At 41.0% G+C, this 18523-nt stretch overlaps 1 protein-coding gene across 1 annotated transcript in view; it reads right to left on the bottom strand.

Annotated features, from left to right (window-relative positions):
* The window catches only part of il1rapl2 (interleukin 1 receptor accessory protein-like 2), a 100682-nt gene that overhangs the window by 69424 nt on the left and 12735 nt on the right, over positions 1-18523 (bottom strand). Inside the window, exons 3-4 of the mRNA XM_061686594.1 lie at positions 15139-15325; positions 14907-15060 (exon numbers count right to left, since the gene is read on the bottom strand). Of these exons, the coding sequence (XP_061542578.1) occupies positions 14907-15060; positions 15139-15325 (341 nt within the window). The remainder of the gene's footprint in view (positions 1-14906; positions 15061-15138; positions 15326-18523) is intronic.

Genomic DNA, 18523 nt, shown 5'->3' with positions numbered 1-18523 from the left:
GTTTGATTATACGGATTGGACTTTATTAGGAAACCCACACACCTGTCTATATATGCCCTTACAGCTCACAGTGCACATCAGAGCAAATGAGAATCATAAGGTCAAAGGAACTACCTGAAGAGCTCAGAGACAGAATTTTGGCAACGCACAGATCTGGCCAAGGTTATCAAAAGAAATTCCGCTGCATTTAAGGTTCCTAAGAGCACAGTGGCCTCGATAATCACTGTGGCTGAGCTCCAGAGATGCAGTCGGGAGATGGGAGAAACTTCTAGAAAGTCAACCATCACCTCAGCCCTCCACCAGTCGGGGCTTTATGGCAGAGTGGCACGACGCAAGCCTCTCCTCAGTGCATGACACAGTGAAAGCCTGCATGGAGTTTGCTTTAAAAAAAAAAAAAAAAAAAAACACCTGAAGGACTCCAAGATGGTGAGAAATAAGATTATCTGGTCTGATGAGACCAAGATAGAAATTGTTGGCCTTAATTCCAAATGGCATGTGTGGAGAAATCCAGGCACTGCTCTTCACCTGTCCAATACAGTCCCAACAGTGAAGCATGGTTGTGGCAGCCTCATGCTGTGGGGGTGTTTTTCAGCTGCAGGGACAGGGAGACTGGTTGCAATTGAAGAAAAGATGAATGAAACCAAGTACAGGGATATCCTGGACGAAAACCTTCTCCAGAGTGCTCAGAAACTCAGACTGGGCCGAAAGTTCACCTTCAAAAAAGATAATGACCCTAAGCACACAGCTAAAATAACAAAGAAGTGGCTTCAGAACAACTCCGTGACTGTTCTTGAATCGCCCAGCCAGAGCCCTGACTTAAACCCAATTGAGCATCTCTGGAGAGACCTGAAAATGGCTGTCCACCAACGTTCACCATCCAACCTGACAGAACTGGAGAGGATTTGCAAGGAGGAATGGCAGAGGATCCCTAAATCCAGGTGTGAAAAACTTGTTACATCATTCCCAAAAAGACTCATGGCTGTATTAGCTCAAAAGGGGGCTTCTACTAAATACTGAGCAAAGGGTCTGAATACTTATGGCTGTGTGATATTTAAGTTTTTCTTTTTTAATAAATCTGCAAAAAATTCAACAATTCCGTATTTTTTCTGTCACTATGGCTTGCTCGGTGTACAATAATGAGGAAAAATATGAATTTAAATGATTTTAGCAAATGTCTGCAACATAAAAAAAGAGGGAAAAATTAAGAGGGTCTGAATACTTTCCGTACCCACAGTAGTTACGTATTATTGTAAAACACAATATATACTCTACATTTAATGGAGCTAAGCAGTGGCCGGCTGGATCTCATTTCGTACCTGAAAATCTCATTTCTATTGTGAAAGATCATGCGATACAGTACGGAACTTTTGATTGTCTGTGACATTGCGACGCCGTTCACCTGCGATTCAAGTTTTGAATCGTAGTAAAACTAGTTGCCAGTGGTCGGTTGCTCATGATAAGTAGTTGCCCAACCATGCACATTGCGTGACAGTTCAGTTGCTTTCCGTCACTTCGCTCCGTGAGCAGCAGTTCTATAGAGACTGTCTCGTTTCCAGTTGAAGATTCTCCAAAAGCAAAACATACATGTTGGAGATTGTGAGGAACCCTCAAATTGTTTCGTTGAGGAAAAAAAAATTAAATCAAAAAATCATTTATATTTTCACTGGCTCGCTTCTATCTCCCCCTGAGGCCTTGTCTTCCTACCACTCGATTAGAAGACTATCCTCAGTATCCAGAGAGATTTGGGATATTTGTATCCAATAAGCCGGCATGTTGGGCGACTGGTTAGCACATTTGCCTCACAGTTCTGGGGACCAGGGTTCAAATCCCGGCCCCACCTGTGTGGAGTTTGCATGTTCTCCCCGTGCCTGTGTGGGTTTTCTCCGGGCACTCCGGTTTCCTCCCACATCCCAAAAACATGCATGGTAGGTTAATTGGAAACTCTAAATTGCCCATAGGTATGAATGTGAGCGCGAATGATCGTGTGTGTCTATGTGCCCTGCGATTGGCTGGCGACCGGTTCAGGGTGTACCCCGCCTCTTACCCGAAGATAGCTGGGATAGGCGCCCTAGTGAGGATAAGCGGTGATGAAAATGGATGGATGGATGTATCCAATAATGGGCTCCCTACTTGTAACTTTGCGATTACTCTTACAAAGTTAGTTTTTGGATATATTGCCCTTGTGTTTTTTCTCAATGATTTGTTTATGACCTGCATTAAAAAAAAATCCTAGCAACATTTTTTAGGGAGCCCCCAATTTGCAAAATGTGCTCTCCAAGGGGTAAAGATGAATAAATAAAAAAATAAAACACTTATTGAATGAAATGGGTGGAATGATTCTGCGCACCATATGTGGAGAAGAGCCAACTCATCTTACCATATGACATCCAAATTAAGAGAAAACCAAATTTTCTGTAGTTAATCACATTCATTGACAAAGGTACTGGGTTTACTCTGGTGTAAATTATCTAAATTGATGTAAGTTGTGCTAAAAAAATATTTTTTTTATAAATACTGTTTCTACTGTATTTACGACATTTGAGTTCCAACAACGCTCACTGCTTGGTCCAGTCATGTCTGTGGTCATATTTTTCACCACAACACCTTTATATTTTTTGACTGTTAAAGATGCAGTTAAACATAGCATTTAGTCCTCATTATTGTAATCTAAACTTTTTGTACTTAATTGTCAATAATACCATTTATTTTTCTAAAATGCAATAAGAAGTTGTGGTTATTGGTTACATTTAAACCCAATTCTTGGCCCAATTAAACCTATAAGTTTGCACCTCATTATGTAATTCAGAGCATAGATTCGGAGGTATACTTACACAATACTACTCTGAGTTAAAATATAAAACAGACCAGTTTTTGTTGTTTACATAAAGTATTGTTTTGGAGGCTAAATAACGTACATCACCAACTGGCCAGGCATGCTTATTACAGCAATTTTACTTGTTTTTGCAGGACAGTGTGGAAAAATTGTATTGTCCATGGCTCAGTCTTTACATGAAAACTTTCAAAAATACAAGAAGATGGCAAGAAGCACTACCGATTCTAGAAAAGACCAAAAAAAGATGATGGTGACAATTTTTGCCCCATTTGTCCAGAATTTTATCCCAGAGAGATGAGACTGGCTGCAACCAGGTCACAGATACGCATCAGTTAAATGTGAACCATCGCTGGTATAAATATTCGACTTGATGACTATTGAGTCTTACAGTCTGTGATAGGTCAAAAGTTCAAGCTTCATTTCAAATTCAACTGATGTATTCAGTTGCTCTTTGCTCAAATGATGAAATTTAGCTCCCAGTGACGTCTCTTTCTAATAGCTGGGAAATGGCAAATTTCAAAATTTGCTCATTGTAACATTTTCACAACTGCAGAAAACATAGTCTATGTATTTTGGACTTTGGGATGAACCATTCAGGCTTGGAATTAATCATATTAACTGTATCTGAAATCATTATTATTACTCTTCTATCATTCTTCGCCGCAGCTCATAAGTAGACAATAGAGTTTCATAATGGAAAACATCATGATTGTTTTGGTACACCATTTTAAATTTTTATTCGAATGACTAAACACAGTAAAGACGTGTTATGCCCATGTCCATCAATAACCATTACACACTATTTACAATGGTCTGTCAAGTCAATATTTCACTATTTTCTGCTCCTGCCTCTGCTGTGTTTGTTGTACCACTCGTCAAAGTCAGAACAAATTCGCGTTGATCAAGCGGGCAGTTAATTGAAAGGGTGTCGGAATTTCTCATCCTCAGTGTGTGACACACTGATGGAAAACAACATGTGGAGGAGAGCAGCTGGAGCAAAAAATGTGCACGCATGAATGTATACACACTATTTTGCCTCCTTTCGAAATTTCTTTGCTGGACTTGGAACAATATTGCTATATGTTCCATTTTAGTCTGATACATGAGACATGGACACAAGGAATTCATCCATCTATCCATCTTCTATACCGCTTATCCTCACTCGGGTCATGAGTGTGCTGGAGCCCATCCCAGTTGATTTTGGAAGAGATGTGGCAGTACACGCTGCACTGGGTGCCAGCCAATCACAGGTTACATATAGACAAACCACCATTCACACTCACAATCACACCTGAGGACAATTTTGAGTTCTCAATTAACCTAACATGCATGTTTTTGGAATTTGGGAGGAAACTCAAGTTCCTGGATAAAACTCACGCAAGCACATGAAGAACAAACAAACGCCACACAGGAAGGCTGGAGCCTGGATTCGAACCCACAACCTCAGAACTGTGAGGCGGATGTGCTAAACATTCGACCGATGCACTAAATGTATGACTAAATGTAATAACGGTGTTGCATTGTCCAAAAGCCATAGTTCAGTCATCATGAGATAACAGATCTTTACCTTAACATTTTCATTCCATTACAGTTTTTGGCTGATGGATAATGATGGAATAGGTAGAAAATGATTTGGATATTTTCTCCAGCTTTGTATTTCGGGTGAATGATTCATATGGGTGAGGATCTGGATCAAAAAATGGCACAAAGCCTATTCAAACAATGTAATCTGAATCATGCAATAGGCTGCTAAATAAACTCCACAGAGGCGGAGAGGGAGGAAGAGAGAGATACAATACAGGAAGACAATGAATAGATTATGAATATAATTAAATACTAAACTTAATGGTGTAGTAACTATGCAGTTTAATTCAAGGTTGAGATAAAAAGTCTCTGCTTGAACCTGCAGAGATGGTGGAAGTGGTGGCAAAAGAGGGCTTCCGAGTGCGGGTTGGCGGTCGACGACCCGTCATAACCTGCTTCTTCTGCCGTCTCTGAGCCTTATGAGCAGATCCACTTCGGTAGCCAGCCAGTTCATACTTGATTTAGCCAGACGGTGCAGAAAAGCGCCACAGACGGCCAATGAATTCCAGTCACTCTGATGGGCCTTGGTGTGGAAGTCCATGGCAAAATCTGCCACCGTCTGGTCTCCCTGACAAATGCTCATCCAGCCCCATGCTGCATTTGAGCCGAAAGTCCCCATGGCAAAACCTTCACAGAACTCCTTGGCGAATGACTGAGAGGGAGTCCATCTCTCCCACTTGGGGGTTCCCCAGAGGCGATTCTTCCCACTCTACCCCGTGTGGGGTTGCAGGTGGAACAACACGGAGTAGTTCATCAGAAAGGGACCAGAAATCTCAAGATCCCCGCTACCTGCTGCATCTGGGTTTCTAACGCTGTTGACATCTGGTGTTTGGCTACTGTCTTGCTTCGGTAGCAGCCATCACCACTTTGTGCTAATCCTCTCGAAGAGGGTCTTTGGCGATGAGGTGTGTGCTGGGTCCATGACTCCCTAGATCGTACTGTAATGGGTGTGGGTACAACCCAAATGCAGTACACCAGACCACAGGAATAGTTGTTCATAATATCAACTTCGACAGGTCCAGAGACAACCAGGTGAGTAGCTGCACATTTTGGAAGGGTTGGGGGAACTGGACAGGTAAGGGTCTATATGATCAGGAATCCAGAGGGAGCAAGACAGGGAAACTCACACTGCGATGTCGTTACAGCAGAACACTGAACAGCTAAGGGGAAAGGCAGACAGAAATCAGGAAGTGCTAAGGCAGAACTCAGAAAGCTGAGGTGGCTACTAGGAGAACAATGAGGCAGGAAAGCCAGTGGCAAGGTTGGCAACCGGAGATCAATTGAAAGGGCACTTGCTGGAGAGTTTTGCATGAAAGTGTGAAGAACAGTCTGGCAATGAGGCCCCACCTGTGTGAGGCTTAAAATATCGGCTTGTCTGCTGATCTGGTGCACTTACGAAGCCCAGACGAGCAGAATGACGAATAAGGTGGGAGTGACTGACTGGCAGAATGGAGCAGTGGTGGGCTCAGTGGAAAAACACTGGGAGAGCACGCAGCTGAACAGTGGCTAAGAACTTTGACACCACGTCCATATGAGACTGCTCTCTTCTTCTTAGCGAGTGGTACATCAGTGAAATTTACGACCCATGTTTTGAGATCAGGAACCACTTTCCAAGCCACCTTCACAGAAAAATCACAATGAAGTGCTCATCTGAATAAGGGTGAAATTAGGCTCAGAAGGTGCCGAAAACTTCATGCACTGGTGATCTACCAATGAACTAGCTTTTGATTTTGACTTTGGTCTCGACTACGAGGACAATCTGAAAGCCATCAAAGTATTCTAAATTGCAGATTGTTTTTAGTCTCCCTTTAAAATTCTTCAATTACACATTTGCATCTCAACAGTCCAGATATTTTTTTTAAACAATTAAACATTTTAAAGCATTATCAAGGTATGAACATTTGGAAATAAATGTTTATTATTATTATTTTTTTAAATCTAAAGTTGCCTACCTCTTGTCTGCTCTGGATTATTTTCACCGTGCTGGCATTCAGTCAACAAATGTTCAGTTGCACACATTCCATTAATAAATCATCTCATGGCCCATTGAACAAATATTAGCTCAGCAATTTGTGTTATTTGGTTATTTACAGTAATTGAGAGTGAAAATGTGCATGTGGCTAGAATTCCAATTTCTGTCTGTGAAGGGAGAGTCTCTTAGATATATCTTTAGTATTAGTATACTCTCGTGTTTCCCCAATGCTTATAAAACCAATGTTTTCTTGCACTTATTCCTCTATATTGTAACACACGCTACTATTAAAAGAGCATATGTCATGAATGTTTTTTGAAGCACATACATAAAGGATTCCATAAATGAAAGCAGTGGCAGGTTGTCACCACACAACTAACTCTAAGTTAATATTTATGTACACAATGGTTCTTCCATTCTTCATGTGGTCTGTGTTTAAAAAGTTAATAAGATGACTGAGAGAGGGAAGGAGTGACTAAATCAGATTTGAAAAAAAGAAGAAAAAGGCAATGAGGATATTTGTAATTGTCTATAATTGTTGGCTCATTATTCACATTCTTGTCTAACCTAATGTTTCACACCATGGTCCCAGACAATAGGAAGTGTGTGTGTGTTTGCGTGTGTGTGTTTGCGTGTATGTGCATCTGTTTGTGTGTGTGTGTGATGTTTGAGTGGTAAGTGTGGTAAAGGAGTAGTTAATGGAATGGGTGATTATCAAGGCAAATAGGCTTAATTAAATCCAGTTTAATGTCCTATGTCACATTTCATCTCCTCTCTTCATCTTATTTCTCTCACCACACACATTGTGACCATTGCCGTTGGAAAAATTACTGTCCCAAAACCATGCGCCCTGTGTGACGTTCCCAAAATGGGGTGATAGACAACGGGGGTGGGGTGGAAGCCATAAAGTGCCCTCCCCCTGAGAATGTCCCCCTTGAGCAGCTGCCCATATCGCCCACATCAGAAACCCCCCTGCCGGTCCAACACGAGCGTCCGAAGGCCAGTTTGAGCCAACTGACTCTGTGATAACTCTTAGTGGTGGACCACTCGGCTCAAGCATAGACACATTGACCATCCACACTTTCAACGCTCCTTGTGGCCTCGGCTCAGGTCCCGTGGGTCCCGCGAGTGGGATTCTGTAAAATTGTGGCTCGGGATTGGGATCAATCACTGTGGGAGTGGGATTTTTTATTTATTTTTTTTAATTTGGGATTGGGTGGGATTTTTATTTTTTTTAATTATTATTATTTTTTTTAACAATCACTTGAGATGGGAAGGAGTGGGATCAACCTCAGTGGGAGGGAGCGGGAGTCAACATCCACTCCCGTGTCAGCCTCTAGTGCATAGAGAGCAGTGTGGGGACCAATATAGTTGGGTTGACCTCGACATACAGTCTCTCAGCTGGCCTGGGAACATCTTGGGATTCCCTGGGAAGATCTAGACGAAGTGGGGGAAGTCTGGGCTTCCCTGCTTAAGTTGCTACCGCCATCCACGACCCAACCGTGAATAAGCGGAAGAAGATGGCTGGATGGATACAACATAAATTGTTATATCACACAGCTCTCTATTGTAGCATTTACAATAAAAATAAACTTAAAAATTATGAATTATTCCTCCAGTTTCTATGGTAGCATTGTTATGTGATCATTTTTTCAACATTTAATGCAGAATCCATTTTCCAGCAACGCATTTAAAAAGTTTTCCTGACTACATGAAATTAGCACTAACGTTCCGTCTGCTTGATCAATTATTCTGTACATGTTGTTTTGCTTCTAAAAGACACAAACAAAAAGTGAAGTAACATTGTTGAAGACACATATCAACACAAAGTTTGTTAAGGTTCAACTGAGGCCAACAGCATGTTATTTAGTCTAGTGTAGCAAACCGTGCAAGCATTTGCATAATTGCTCCAATTTTATTCCCTCAAACTTGTTTTTGCGGTATTATTGTTCTTTTGTACTTTGCTTCTTTGCAGAGGTATCGATGTGTGAGAGACAGAAGTGTCCGTACAAGAAAAGTGCCGAATGCAATTAACTTGACCTCTGGGATTTCTCAGTTTTATGTGTATGCGTGTGTGTTTGTGCGTGCGTGTCTGCGTCCGTGCGTGTGTTTGCTCAGAAGGTGGGGAAAAAAAAGTGTTTGTGTCTTCAACATCAATGGACAAATTAATCTGCGTGAATGCGTACATAATGAACCTTTTGACATTTCTGTTTTCCAGACCAGTGACTGAATTTTGTTAAATCATGTTTCAAGTAGTAAAAACTTGAAAAAATGGCCTCAACTCAGTATTCATAAAGACACTAACTTATCCATATAAGAAAAATAGGATACTCCTTTGTCACCTGTTTATCACCCCTGAGATGAAATCAGGTACTGTATTGTTCTCTTTAAATGTAATTTTAAATTTCTATTATGTTTTTTACTTTCAGTAAATTTGAAAATGTGTTTATGGAGGTAACCAAAAGCAACATGCATTCATCCTATCGGATCAGAAAGTTTTTAGAATTATGGGGTTAACATGAAGGATATTTTGTTGATCATTTCCAAAACATGTATCACATTTATCATCAAAGAGATGTGACAAATTTATTGTTGTTCCCCCCCGCCACAAGAAGCTAACCTTTCTCGGAATGAGTCACATACATGAGTGACAATAACTTTAACTGTACTCAATGTTCACCCGATGTGAGGCAAATTAAAAAAGAAGAACAAAACCCTCCAAAAAACATTGTCTTACCTTTTTGTGTTACTTTAAACACAAAAGTGACAGGCAGCACAGGAATTTGCATTTCTGCCTCGCCTGTCTTAGCTTCAGAACTCTATTCTTGGCCTTACTATGTAGAGTTTGCATGGCTTGGCTTGCATGGGTTTTCTGTGGGTACTCAGGCTTTCTCCCACATTCCAGAAACATGGATCTTAGGTTATTTGAAGAATCTAAGTTGTCCATAACTGTGAATGTGAGTGCAAATGCTCGTTTGTCTATTTGTGCACTGCCAGTGGCTGGCCAGTCCAAGGTGTACCTCGCCTTTCGCCCAAAGTCAGATGGGATAGGCGCCAGCTCACCTGCGGCCCTAATGAGGACAAGCACTATAAAAAATAATGCATTGACGGATGAATAAAATTGAGTTGTATTTCGTAAACAATTAAATGTGTTCTTGGGAAACTCCTTATTCAACAGCAATTTAATTTCAATGTATTTTATTTAATCAAACACACCCAAAAAACATATTTGACAACTATTCAGAAAATCTGTCATTGCTGTCAGGTCAGGAAACAATTTTTAAGAATACAGCTGGACACTGAACTGAATAACTGTGACTTGGGATGCAACCTCTGACAACGAATGCTAAAATGGGCTTTCATGCATCTTTAAAATGTTAGCGTGAATAACCCCGGACCTCTTTACCTTTAAATATATATTACCACAAATATCCCAAAACAACGACATCATATTCTGTTATTGGTGTTGTTTGTCTCTTGCCCTCTCCTGCTTGAGTTAGAGACAGAAAGAGCGAGAGAGTGAGAGAGAGAGAGAGAGAGAGAGAGAGAGAGAGAGAGAGAGAGAGAGAGAGAGAGAGAGAGAGAGAGAGAGGTAGCAGAGTAGTAATCTTATTTGCGATCCTTTGGAGAACAGAGACAATTTCACAATGAATTAGGAGGTGAGTCTCTAACTAGGTCACAAGCCGAGTGTGCACGCAAACACACACACACACACACACACACACACACTCATTACATGCCGTGTCCAATTGAGAACATGTCAAATGAAAAAGTGTGAGAGAAATGAAGTCACAGGAAGAATGACAAAGGTGAAAGACGGGAAACAGAAGGCAGAGAGAAGAAGAAAAGGGTGGAGGAGTATCAATGAAAAAAGAAGACAAAGGGAAGAAAAATGTTGGCAATCAAGGGATAAATAAGGAACTATGAGATGGTAACATGCGGACAGAATGATCTGGAAAAGAAAGTCTTAGTGTGTGTGCCGGTGTTTTGGTATTGTAGCATTAGGCTGAATATATTCCAATGAGGTTTTAAAACATTTTTGCACTGCTGTAATCCCCTCTCTGTCTTTCGCTCAAATCAATAGATGCAAACGCTTCTGTGCTTCGAACCTGATCTCTCCAGTTGTATGATACAAAATGTATATACTGATCAGGACAACAATGAGCCAGGCATTTTGTTGGCGTGGCTTATCATCTGTACAACTGTAGTAACGCTACCCCACTACAGAAAGGGTATCAAGTCCCTTGATCGGGTTCCGATCCAAATCTCAACAAACTGGGCAAATCACCAATTACCTTGCAACTCAGCCATCCCAAATCAGAAATCAGGTTGAGGAGTGAGAAGAGTAGTACAATCACCCCAAAGTCAAACCTTGTGATAAACAAAACAGACCATAACACCAAAAACATGCTTGTTGAATGGCTTTCGAGTCACAATCCCAGTGACAAAAATAGGAATTTTTTAAATTCTATTTCCAGTTTTACATAACTACAATAATACTGAGCTGGCTTACAAAGTCCAACCCTTTGAAATTCCATGTTGTGTATTTTTTAGAATCAGCCATTTTGTTGAAATCAACATAGGTCTACTGCATATACACTTTGCAACACAGAGATTAGCCCAATTCCTTGAGGCACGTCTGTTAATTAAAAGCTGAATGTGGATAAAGCAATTCAGGGGTAAATCCTACTGAACATTTTCTGGTTGCACAACTTTGGAACTAATTCCAGCACACCATTCCAACTGAAGTGTTTGCAGAAATCAACATCATAGCCGCCAGCTGATCCACAGGCTTGTCTTTTCTTCAATCTTTCTTTTTAATGTTGAAAGCGCAGTGATTAAAAGCTGTTGCTAAAAGACGCACAACCAGTGAGAGGATCAAGGATAAAGATGTTTAGTCTTGCTACACAAGGGCAGATGTCTTAAGAGGCTGATTCATTCAAGTAAAACATCGTCGGAGAGTATCAAGATGAAATCCCTGGTGACGGAATGCAAGACAGAAGGAATGAGTAAAATGTGTCTTTAGAATTCTGATGGACCAGGATATGGTCAACATTTCTGAAGCGAACTTTAAATCACACACCGACAAACACACACACACACATACACACATACACACAAAGATAAACACATCCCTGAATATTTTTGTGACCTAACCCTAACCAGCTAAGTGAATTGTTTGGGGCTTTATTCCCCTGGCAGGGTCATCCATGGCAAACAGATCCTAGGTGAGGGACCACACAAAGTACGACTCAAAGACCCCCAATGATGAAAAACACATTTGGAACTTGTTTCTCTCACCCAGACGTGGGTCAATGGGGCCCCCCTCAGAAGCGGGGCCTGGAGGTGCGGCTCCAAGGCGAGCGGCTGTGGGGCCTGGCCGGACACAGCCCGCAGATGCAACGTGGGTCCCGTCCCATGGGCTCACCATCTGCGGAAGCTAGCGCTAGGCACGTGGAATGTCACCTCTCTGGCAGGGAAAAAGCCCGAGCTGGTGTGTGAGTTTGGGAAATTTTGACCAGATGTAGTTGGGATCACCACACTCACTTTTATACAACGTATATGCAGTTGTCAGATTCTTTCACAGTTTGTGCTCAATGCAACGATAAAGTATAAGAGAAATTTATCAGTTTGTGGATTCATTTATTTATCTTATGATATTATATATATGATTATAATTTTTTTTTTTTACTATTTACCTTTTTTTTTTAACGATTGATTTTATTTTACCAAGTTTTATTTTATTGATTGTCTCTATACATACCGGTGTTATTTCCTTCTCAGTTTGTGCTCCAAATGGAGAAATGCATATATGCTGTACAAAAACTGACATTCATTCATTCATTCATCTTCCGTTCCACTTATGCTCACGAGGGTCACGGCGTGCTGGAGCCTATCCCAGCTACCTTTGGGCGAGAGGCGGGGTACACCCTGAACTGGTCACCATCCAATCGCAGGGCACATATAAACAAACAACCATTCACACTCAAATTCACACCTAAAACTGAGATTTTTAACAAATTTATTTTTATTATTTTATAATATTAATCTCTCTCTTAAATTTACTGTAATTTCTCATGTATAATGCGCACCCATGTATAATACGCACCCCCGAAGTTGACCTAAAAAAACCTGGAAAACGCTTAAACGTATGTATAATGCATTTTTACAATGGATGATTTTGCATCTACCCATATGATTAAAACGAAGTATTAACTGTATTTTGTTAGTTTTTTTCAAATAATTATTCTGAAGTTAAACACTTTATTTGAACACAATCCTTTTTTTTGTTTACTTGCTCTTATTTTGAAATTCACAGCCCTACTTTTATTTAGTAAATGAGAAAACACACAGTTGTGCTCATATGTTTGATTACCCAGGCAGAATTTGTAAGATGGGTACAATTCTTTAAAGAAAACATGAAGGACCAGGCGAAACACATTTTATTTTATTGGGATTAAATTAAACGGTCAAGCATTTCAGAAAAGCATTATCATTAGACAAAACATAACCATAAAGAAATTAATGATAGTGGTTGATCAGTCATGTTAAAAAAAAATAATAATAATTTCACAAATCCTGCCAGGGTATGTAAACTTATGAGCACAACTGTGCATGTATGCAGTCATACGTACACCTGTCATATGGGAATGAAAGTATTTAGTATTAACTCACACAAGAATGAAACCAAACACAGAATAATGTAATTGAAAATGCACAAAAACTGTACCTTTTAATCACAAGTGAAAAAAAATGTTAGCAACCCAGTCAGTGGCTAGCCAGCTAGCTAGAAGCTACCGCAAAGAAGCTAATGCAGCAGCCTACATCTTCACTCACTGCACCTTGACAAACAGCACAAATAGATGTGACTCAAATAAAAAACACATCACAGAAAAGCCAAATCAGACATTTGTTTGCAAAATATGTGCCTGAGAGTTCTTTCAAATTGATGGAAACAGAAGAAAAAAACTGAAATTACAAAACTTTCCAAAATAAATACACTTCACAAAAATATAAACGCGACACTTTTGTTTTTTGCTCCCATTTTTTGTGAGCTGACCTCAACGTTCTAAAACATTTAGTACATACACAAAAGGATCTGTACACAATTCCTGGAAGCTGAAAACATCCCAGTTCTTGAATGGCCAGCATACTCCCTGGACATTTCACCCATTGACCATGTTTGGGATACTCTGGCTCGGCGTATACGACAGCGTGTTCCAGTTCCTGGCAATATCCAGCAACTTCGCGCAGCCATTGAAGAGAAATGGACCAACATTCCACAGGCCACAATCAACAACCTGATCAACTCTATGCGAAGGAGATGTGTTGCACTGCGTGAGGCAAATGGTGGTCACACCAAATACTGACTGGTTTTCTGACACCCCAGACCCCTACAATAAAGCAAAACTACACATTTCAGAGTTTTTATTGTGGCCAGCCTATGGCACACCTGTCCAATAATCATGCTGTCTAAACAGCATCTTGATATGCGACACATGTGAAGTGGGATGGATTATCTCGACAAAGGAGAAAGAGACAGATTTGTGAAGAATATTTGAGGGAAATGGCCTTTTGTGTATGTAGAAAAACGTTTTAGATCTTGGAGTCCAGCACGAAGTCCATCCACGAAAAATGGGAGCAAAAACAAAAGTGTTGCGTTTACATTTTTGTTCAGTGTATGATAACAGTACTAAACATTACTTAATTGTGCTGATTATTCCACGCAGTCAGCTACATGACAACTGGCAACCACCTGCATCGGGAAACAATTGACATATGTTGTCATGCATTGGCAAATTGATGTCCAAATTTTTTACAATATTTAAAGCAGAAACTTGAAGTTCCACTACACTGTCACGTTGTCTGTAGAGCAAAGGCAGGGTTCAATTTCAAGCTTGTGCCAAATAATATATCAGCATGCTTTCATTGCTCAAAGGCAACACATTCGAATTGCACACGCCAAAAGAAGAGTTGAGCAGACGTGGACTCAATCGCAGGCACTGCAATCCTTATCCCTTCACAGACACACTTAGACTAAACACTAAACTGCAGATGGAAGTTAGATGTTACTGCCAACTCAGACTTAAGTCAAAAGGCAATGAAGCTTGAAACAATGTATGTTTCATCCAAGAATGTGACGAAGGTACTAAATACAAGTACGAAAATTGAGCCAGCAATGTACTGTAAAAGATGGAAGTTTGAAGATGGAAGATGGAAACTTTCAAATTGCTTTAAGTCATGATGATGCATTACTAAGTGTGTGCATTTGTCCAATAATGGATGCTGCAGCTATAGAGAGCTGAATAAAACAATAGTTTTAACAGTTGATTGCAGACTGACAAAACACATTTTCCTGACATTTGTGTGAATATCACCCTGATTATTCCAAAATAATAGAATAGAATAGCTTTAAACTCTTCACATCTAAAGGCATTTTTTTAAATGTACTTCCATCCATCTGCCTATCCGAACCCTAACCCTAACCAGTCTATCCATGAATGCACTGTGTCCTACCTGTGACTTTGAGCTGTGTTGTCCTGCGCACCAGTCTGGATCCATACTGCAACTCACAGGTGTAATTCCCCCCATCTTCCTCCTCCACCTCAGGGATCCAGATGTGTGTGTTGTTGACGATAATTGAGCTTCTCCATTCAACCTGCTCGCACTCCTAAGAGGGCAGACATCGGACTGATCAAACAGCAAAATAAAGGATAAGTTCCTCTCATCTCGTGCTCGTGTGACATACCTTGTACCAGGTCATTTGAGGTTGTTTGTATGGAGCCAAATAATCATCTATATCACGACATGTGATCATTTTGCTGTGGGTAATCTCGGCTTTCTCTAGATAGCGGATGTTGCTGCTGAAGCATTTCCCTTCATCACTCTCCTCCACAGTCATGGACATAGACACCTTCATGCAATATGTGGAGTTTCTAAAGGGACAACAAAAATCAAGAGCTAATGACATTGATGAAACTCAGGTTGCCCTGATAAATCTCAGAAAATAACTGACGTTACACTGTAATTTATCCCTCTTTTGATACTGCTTGTCTTCATTAGGGTTACAGGTGGGCTGGAGCCTATCCCAGCTGACTTCAGGCAAGAGATGGGGTACAGCCTGGACTGTTTGGCAGTCAATAGCAGGGCACAAATAGTCTATATATCGAACATTATGTTCCAGGTCGCCACTGCAAAGGAGAATATTCTCAATTACCTTATCTACTGTGGATGACTCAAAGTTAAATAAGATAAATGAATACAACAAGTCACACTCACTTTCATACAGGGTGTAGCCCGCCCAATGTCATGTCATTCTGTTAAGGCATATTTTTTATACAGTGAGCAGGTATTAATAAAAAAAACTTTCAAATTTATACATGTACCCACACGGAGCGGTATAACCAGGTAGCAGATATAGTGTACCGGAACATCTGTACCAAATATGGACTGGAGATCCCACAATCAAGATGGCAGACACCACCAAATCTGGTTAGAACAACCAGGCTAACATCCTGTGGGACTTCCATATCCAGACTGACAAACCTATGGTGACCAACCAGTCTGACATAGGGCTGCTGGATAAACAACAGAAGACAGTGGTTGTGATGGACGTAGCAATTCTAAGTGATCGTAACAGCCAGAAAAAGGAACACAAAAATCTGTAGAACTACCAAGGACTGAAGGAAGAACTAGAGAAAATGTGGATGATGAAGGCAATAGTGCTGCCTGTAGTGATCGGGGCACTGCGGTCAATAACCCGCAAGCTGGGAGGATGGCTCCAGCAGATACCAGGAACAACATCCGGCATCTTAGTCCAGAAGAGCGCAATACTGGGAACAGCTAAGATCCTGCTCAGAACACTCAAGCGCCCAGGCCTCTGGTTGAAGACCTGAGCTTGAAGGAGATACTGCCCAGGTGGGTGAGACCTAGGTCTCAATGAATGAAATATTCCAGTCCAAATCTTTATTCGTTAAAAAGTAGAATGCATTGAGAACAAATTAACATTAAAATTATCAATGTGAATTAAAATCAGTGTCACATGAAGGTCTGGATTTGGAATCATACTCAAAATAAAAGTGGAAAATCAGATCCCTGGCTGATCCAACTTCAGTGGAAATTCCTCAAGACAAGTCAAAATGAAGCTCAGTAGTGTGTGTGGCCTCCACGTGCCTGTATCACCTCCTACAACCCCTGGCCATGTACCTGATGAAGTTGAGGTTCTCCCAAGGGTTCTCGTCCCAGATCTGGATTAAAGCATCAGTCAGCTCCTGGACATCCTGTGGTGCAACATACGACATGATGTCCAGGATGCGCACTATTGGATTTAGGTTTGGAGAATGCCCAGGCTAGTCCATAGCATCTATACTTTTATCATGCAGGTAACCGCTAACACACTCCAGCTTCATGAGGCCTAGCATTGTCATTCATCAGAAGGAACCCAAGGCCTACTGCAACATAATTTGGTCTCACAATGGGTCTGAGGATCTCATCCCGATACCTAATGGCAGTCAGGGTACCTCTGGCTAGCACATGGAGGGCTGTGAGGCCCTCCATAGAAATGCCCCCTCACACCATTACTGACCCACCCCCAAACCCGTCACGCTGGAGGATGTTGCAGGCAGCAGAAAGTTCTCCACAGCGTCTCCAGACTCTGTCATGCCTGTCACACATGGTCAGTGTGAAATTGCTCTCATCCGTAGAGAGCACAGGGTGCCAATGGCGAATCTACCAATCTTGGTGTTTTCTGGCAAATGCCAATCGGCCTGCACAGTGTTGGGCTGTAAGCACAGGCTCCACTTGTGGACGTCGGGCCCTCATACCACCCTCATGGAGTCTGTTTCAGACAGTTTGAGCAGAAACTTGCACATTAGTCGCAAGGAGGTAATTTTGCAGGGCTCTGGCAGTGCTGCTCCTGTTCCTCCTTGGCCCAAAGGAGCAAGTAGCGTTCCTGCTGCTGGGTTGTTGCCCTCTTACGGCCCCCTCCACGTCTCCTGATGTACTGGCTTGTCTCCTGGTATCTCCTCTATGCTCTCGACACTGTGCTAGGAGACACAGCAAACTTTCTTGCTATATATATATAATTTACTTGAAATTACTAGCAGGTTGGTTCAACTACATAAAAATGGTGCAAACTCAAGTTATGATCTATATGATGCAACACATTTTTGGACTTCAAAATATCTCAGGGTTATCATAGTTGTGTGCGTGTAGTGTTTGTGTGTGTCTGTGTGTTGTTTCAAGTTGTGTTTGTGTGTGTGCGTTGTTCCAAGTTCACCTCCAGACACAAAAGACCTCACTGATCTCTGTAATTCTCCCTTCACGCACACATACACACAAGGAAGTTTCCAGTCTGCAACCAAAACATTAAAAAGGGAGAATGAAAAGCCTTTTATCCATCTATCCGTCAGTTTGTCTTCTCTTCATCAATCCGTCTCTAGCCTGCAGCATCTTGTTTTCTCCTCCAGTGATTCACTTACCTTTACCTGCATGGTTCTCAGATCTTCTCAGTTTTTTGGGTTTTTTTAAACAAAAAACGCTACCATCTGTGCAGATTTAATGGCAGAATGTTGTTTTTTTTTTTCATGTAAATTTCAGAATAGCACATAAATTGACATTGGACGCAATGACCCAGTCTTCCCAAACTGTGATTTTATCACATCTTCCCGTAAATAGCTTGAAAAGATCCTCCCTCACATTAGCAATGAATAAGAACATTAAAATGTAACAATAAAAACATTATTCACACTTCACATATATAAATCTTGCTTTGATGGTATTTGTGTATGTATGTGTGTCAATGATGCACACTGAGTTATGAAGCACCAAAACGCTTTGATTCAACTCCCTCCTTTTATTGAAATGTTATTATAGTGTTTTGATCGTGTGTCATGGTCTTCCCCCTCTGCTCATCCAAACCCAAAAATGTTTTGTGTTTATCACCAAACAGTGACACCATCCTTTATCTAGTAATGTAGATTTAAATGTTGTATGGATATCTTGCAATAAATAAATAAATTAAACCTTTACTACTGTGTCAGAAGCATGTTTTGCATGCTATGCAATCCTTTCTGAATGTAAATTATGTTACTGCCTCTTTCTGCACGTGGGTGTGTATTTCTAATGCAGTGTGA

The sequence above is a fragment of the Phycodurus eques genome, chromosome 9 (assembly GCF_024500275.1).
Source record: "Phycodurus eques isolate BA_2022a chromosome 9, UOR_Pequ_1.1, whole genome shotgun sequence".
NCBI classification, from domain to species: Eukaryota; Metazoa; Chordata; class Actinopteri; order Syngnathiformes; family Syngnathidae; genus Phycodurus; species Phycodurus eques.
The sequence above is the reverse complement of the archived record's forward strand: the minus strand, read 5'-3'. Positions and strand labels throughout refer to the sequence as shown.